The sequence below is a fragment of the Phragmites australis genome, chromosome 14 (assembly GCF_958298935.1).
Source record: "Phragmites australis chromosome 14, lpPhrAust1.1, whole genome shotgun sequence".
NCBI classification, from domain to species: domain Eukaryota; kingdom Viridiplantae; phylum Streptophyta; class Magnoliopsida; order Poales; family Poaceae; genus Phragmites; species Phragmites australis.
Genome location: NC_084934.1, coordinates 30,765,620 through 30,770,899, shown reverse-complemented (window position 1 = coordinate 30,770,899; position 5,280 = coordinate 30,765,620). Strand labels below are relative to the sequence as shown.

Genomic DNA, 5,280 nt, shown 5'->3' with positions numbered 1-5,280 from the left:
TTATTTCTTTTTCTACGGATCTACTGTTTCTCTACAATTACTCAAACCTCAGCCAAGAGGACGGTAGCCAATGCCCTGCCACGTGGCGGAGGAATCTCCGTGTTCACGTGCACTTACCAAAAACTCCGGGCCCACGACTAATAATAGCAGGAGGGGCAGAGCCGTCACTCGCTTCTTCACCATCGATTTTTTCTCCGGGCCCACTGCCCCTCCTGGCCGCACGATCCAGGTCCAACGGCCTCGATCACCCTACTAGAAGCTTCGGTGCCCTGCAGGTCCACGGGATATAAGCCCAGCCCAGCCCAGCCCAGTCATTCCCCTCGCACGGCACCATCGCCTTCGTCCTCGCAAATCCCATTTCGGATCGGAAAGAAGAAGAATCGGAGCCATGGTGAAGAGCTACCCGGCGGTCAGCGACGAGTACCAGAAGGCCGTCGAGAAGGTCAAGCGCAAGCTCCGTGGCCTCATCGCCGAGAAGAACTGCGCCCCGCTCATGCTCCGCCTCGCGTAACAACAACTGCCATGCCGATCCTTTCTCCTCTCCGCCCCGATCTGGGCTCAGACTGACGCGCCATGTCCTTGCTCGCAGCTGGCACTCCGCGGGCACCTTCGATGTGGCCACCAAGACCGGGGGCCCCTTCGGCACCATGAAGAACCCCGCCGAGCAGGCGCACGGCGCCAACGCCGGCCTCCACATCGCCGTCGGGCTGCTCGAGCCCATCAAGGAGCAGTTCCCCATCCTCTCCTACGCAGACTTCTACCAGGTTAGGTGCCTGCGACTTCGAATCACGCATTCCCCCGCTTCCCGATCCGATCCCCAAATACAAAGGAATAACAGTTTTCGCTCTTACGGTGTGGCAGCTTGCTGGAGTCGTGGCCGTTGAGGTGACCGGCGGGCCTGAGGTCCCCTTCCACCCAGGGAGGCAGGTGAGATTTCTCTCATGATGCCCCAACCCCTCACGGCGACATTTTGCTAGGGTCTTAGCGTATCCTGTGGTTATTAATTCTAGTTGCGGCATCTGGATTATTCCTGTGGGCTTGGTGGTGGCATGTGCCGGTGTGCGGGAGTGTTGTACCTAGTGCTCTGAAGCGTATGTCTACTTTTTTCCCTTTAACTTGGGTGGCGGAACTAGTTCACCACGAGGAGATCATTTCTAGGATGACGGCTTAGCTAAATATCACGCCGTGTCTGTGTTGAGACAGTGCTGGGGTTTGGGTTGATGTGGGCGATAATTCTGATAATACGCTATCAACGCTGCCCAGGTTGGTTGGATTGGTGTACTAGGAAGGATTTATACTATTTTTATGACTGCACGACGACAATCCATCCGTTACCCGTATATACGACAAAGAAATGGCATGGTATCTGATAAATTTCTGGTGATGCTGTGTTGGTATCTACAGTGTGGACTTGTTTCCCCCAGTGTGTTTCATGAGAGAGTGGGAGCCTGAGAGGATGGTGTAGCCAGTTCATCTTCTGCATAGGCCCCCATATGCTTTACATGCAACTTATTGCATGTTTCTTTCTTGTATTACCCATTTTGTAGTGATATGCATGAGTTGGTTGCTCCTTGCTCGATTGGGTGTTCAGATCCCCAACTTTCCCTTTAGTAGTGGTCCAGTTGGATAAATAGGTAAACAGAAAGCGTGGAAGTAGCCCTTCTTTGTTATTCACATCACTGCAGCCATATCCCTTATGCTATAATCTTTTGCTTAAGGCTTAGGGTTTAGGTAAATACTAGTCTGATTGGCGCGCCTATGCAGCGCTCGTTTTTATTTTTTTGCACATAGCATGATAAAAGAAAACTAAAAAATTAAGTTCACAAATTTTGTACATTTCAATATTTATTTATAAATTTATCAATGTTTAACACATTCAATTAATTATAGAGAAAACAGTAGTACTTTTATGCATGCACATAGTTTTAACATGTAGATGAAAGTAATACTAACCTAAAAAAATTTGTTTCATATCTTTTTTGAGTTTTAGATATTTTTCTTTGTATTTTAGATTTTTCAGCCAATTTATCAATATAACTAATATTCATTTCGATATTTTCCTAAAATTTCCAAAAATAAAAATTACATGTGTATGTATACATACACATATACGTATATGTACTTAGTATCAGATCCCATTGCTACAGTACCTACAGTAGCAGAGGGTCTGATATTGGCTGGATAGTATATGTTATTGTAACTTGCCTGTGGCAAAACATACAAATGCTTGCTTTCGGGATCCTTTGTATTTGGTCGTGACAGGCGTTAGATCACTTGCTAGTGGCAAAATATCCTTATGCGTTGGTTTAGACTGCTGTTTCCTGTGGATGTTGATGACGTTGTATTTGTTTTCTAGGACAAGCCTGAGCCTCCACCAGAAGGCCGCCTTCCTGATGCCACCCAAGGTACAATTGTACATTGCCTTCGATATTGACGAAGCTTATGTCTTCTTACATTGTTAATTTTTGTTCTGTTAATGTTAAAAATGTTTTGGAATAGAACCTTGTTTTCCTAATGTCATCATTTAGCATCTCTCACTAGTAGTAGAAGCCAGTGATAGTAATGTGGTCTTTAGCACATGTTCTATTTTGTGATACTAATTGTTTTATTTGTTTGGATTGGATATTGGGTGTCTTGTTCCAAAATGTTTACATGCTTTTGGGAGCTTTATATTGCATCCTTTTTGAAAAAAAGAAACCCACCTCAGTGTATGCAAAATACTTTAGCAATGTTTGGATTGTGTTCTCGGATTTCCTTCTTTGTTATGTCATGGGTCATAACTCATCAATTGGTAGATGTGAGATAGCTGGACTTACTGGGTGGGGTCTCTTGTACCAGGTTCTGACCACCTCAGGCAGGTCTTCGCCACACAGATGGGTTTGAGCGACCAGGACATTGTGGCACTTTCTGGTGGTCACACCCTGGTTGGTGAAATTGTGCAATTAGCCCTGCTGTATTTTGAGTGTTTGGGAACTTTGAAGAGTTGTGCTTATGCATCATCAACTATCTCATGTAGGGAAGATGCCACAAGGACAGGTCTGGCTTCGAGGGAGCCTGGACTTCCAACCCTCTGATCTTTGACAACTCTTACTTCAAGTAAGTGCTGGTTCTTTGAAAGAATGCTACTCTTACTTTGTATTCATACCGTTTGTGGTTGCTTGAACGGAAAGTTGTATACATTTACAGGGAGCTTCTGAGCGGTGAGAAGGAAGGCCTTCTGCAGCTGCCGAGTGACAAAGCCCTTCTGTCTGACCCATCCTTCCGCCCACTTGTTGACAAATATGCTGCAGTATATCTTTGATCCTTGCATCATTTTCCTTTCTTGAAGTCTGAAGAGTTCGCTGTTGGCTTGTAACCTGAGTTACTGTTGCCTGATTTGTAGGATGAGGATGCTTTCTTTGCTGATTACGCTGAGGCCCACCTGAAGCTCTCTGAATTGGGGTAAGTGGTCCAAAGTGTCCCCATTAGCCTGGGTGATGAATGGAATGCTTACTTGTGCAACACTTTGACTGATTAGTAATGTATGCGTTTTTGTGGTTCCAGATTTGCCGAGGCGTAAGTGCTTCTAGAGCGGGTGAAGATTGTTGCCGAGCCGATTTGTCTTGTGGGTGGGGAGGGGGTGATGTTTTGCGCCTTTAAAAGACCCAACCATAAGGAACAAGAAGAGTGTGACGGCCGTAATAAGCATTTGTCGGCCTGATCTGAGGCCATCTTTTGTGTTTCTATTTCGATGGAACGGTTCGAGTAATGTGTTTCCTTTCCGGTTGTTGATGCCTTGTGAACTTGTGTGTAATTCCATGCCATGGATCCTTCCTTCCTTAGTTGGTCTTTATCTATCTATCTAAGATGAATGGATTTGATGGGCTGGAACACCGCGGGCATGCTGATTCTTGATTTTGCCCTCTGTTGTCTGGTGGTGGTTTGATGATGATGGCATCCATGGTTTCATAAGTTTTGCGAGGCATAACAATAAGTTGGTTTTGGATTGTTTGTCTTTGTAACGCCCTACTTTACAAGTAAGCATATATCAGTTAAATATTCAAATTTGAATTTTTGGTAGCATCTTCTTTGTAATTGCGGTATAACCGACAACACAATCATAGACAACGTATAAGATATAAACAACATATAGATCCTCACAAAGCAACCATAACAGACGTCTTTCTACAATATATACAAGATTACTTCTTCTCCAAGTGCATAACTTATTACAGAATGAAATGCACTTTAACAACCTAAGCATACATATAAAAGATTTAACATGAGTGAAATAAGTTCAGCAAGTAACGACTATGTATATAAACATATTCCACATAATTAAAGAGTGATTTAGAACCAACCATCTTTCTCACAAAGAAATGCCAAAACATATGAATTTAAAGAGTATTCTTCCACATGCCTCAATATTCATCAACAAAACAACAACAACAACAACAACAATCTCCAACACAGTCTCCCATATATCATGGCATTAAGCTCTTTAAGATTCTGTATTCTTCAAATATTATATAAATGTATGAATGGCATGATGCAACTCCATTTGAGAGTTTTGTGCTGGACGATGCTAGCCTCTCATACAACTCCATGTACCGGTACGAGTTACGCACGATGGTAGTGACCGACCTTTATCACCATATGAAGTGCATAAATGCAAATATATGCATGTGAATTGATGTCAATTCTTATATTTTCTTTTGATAACTCATGATAAATAACACCACAAGTAATTCATGTTGCCAACGACATAATCCAAATCAATAAGAATAACATGGATTTAATTCATCAAAAGCAACATCATCCATGATTTGAATGAATTAGAAAATACCATATACTTCAATTTTATTTGCAAAAGAAGTAAGACATGAATATAAACATAACACTGAATTTCACCTCCACGTTACTTCCTTTTACTGAAGGCGGCGAAGAAACCTTGCTTAGGTATGCTCGGAAGTACTACCACCTCCACAAGTACATTTTAAGTGCTAAAACACATATAGTATGAAAGCGTTCTTCCTACGCCTGAAAATGTCGCATATACATCATTATTTCAAAACATACCGAACATAAACTCATATAGCAAGAACGGATATAACATCTCCACTTCAAGGTCAAATTAGATTCTCCCATATTAACTAGACCTTGTTCAATTAAAAGAAAAGATATTTCACTTTGATGTCACAACTTCATCTTAAATGATAGCTGTTATAAGCAAATCGGATCACCGATCATATATCCGGCGAGAATTGACTGATTCAATTCAACCACAAACACCTAGGGATT

General features: G+C 42.7%; 1 protein-coding gene across 2 annotated transcripts; it reads left to right on the top strand.

The window, feature by feature from the left end:
• Positions 1–304: 304 nt before the first annotated feature.
• On the top strand, positions 305–3,872 carry LOC133890702 (L-ascorbate peroxidase 2, cytosolic-like). Of its 2 annotated transcripts, none has more exons than XM_062331199.1 (9): positions 305–507; positions 590–764; positions 862–927; positions 2,357–2,405; positions 2,839–2,924; positions 3,017–3,096; positions 3,187–3,289; positions 3,383–3,441; positions 3,544–3,872. In XM_062331199.1, exons 1-9 carry the CDS (start codon positions 389–391, stop codon positions 3,557–3,559), a joined length of 753 nt encoding a protein of 250 aa, XP_062187183.1. In that variant the 5' UTR covers positions 305–388; the 3' UTR covers positions 3,560–3,872. The 2 variants fall into 2 exon arrangements, with proteins under 2 accessions (XP_062187183.1, XP_062187182.1); XM_062331198.1 differs by having other exon boundaries at positions 3,518–3,872.
• Positions 3,873–5,280: the final 1,408 nt, after the last annotated feature.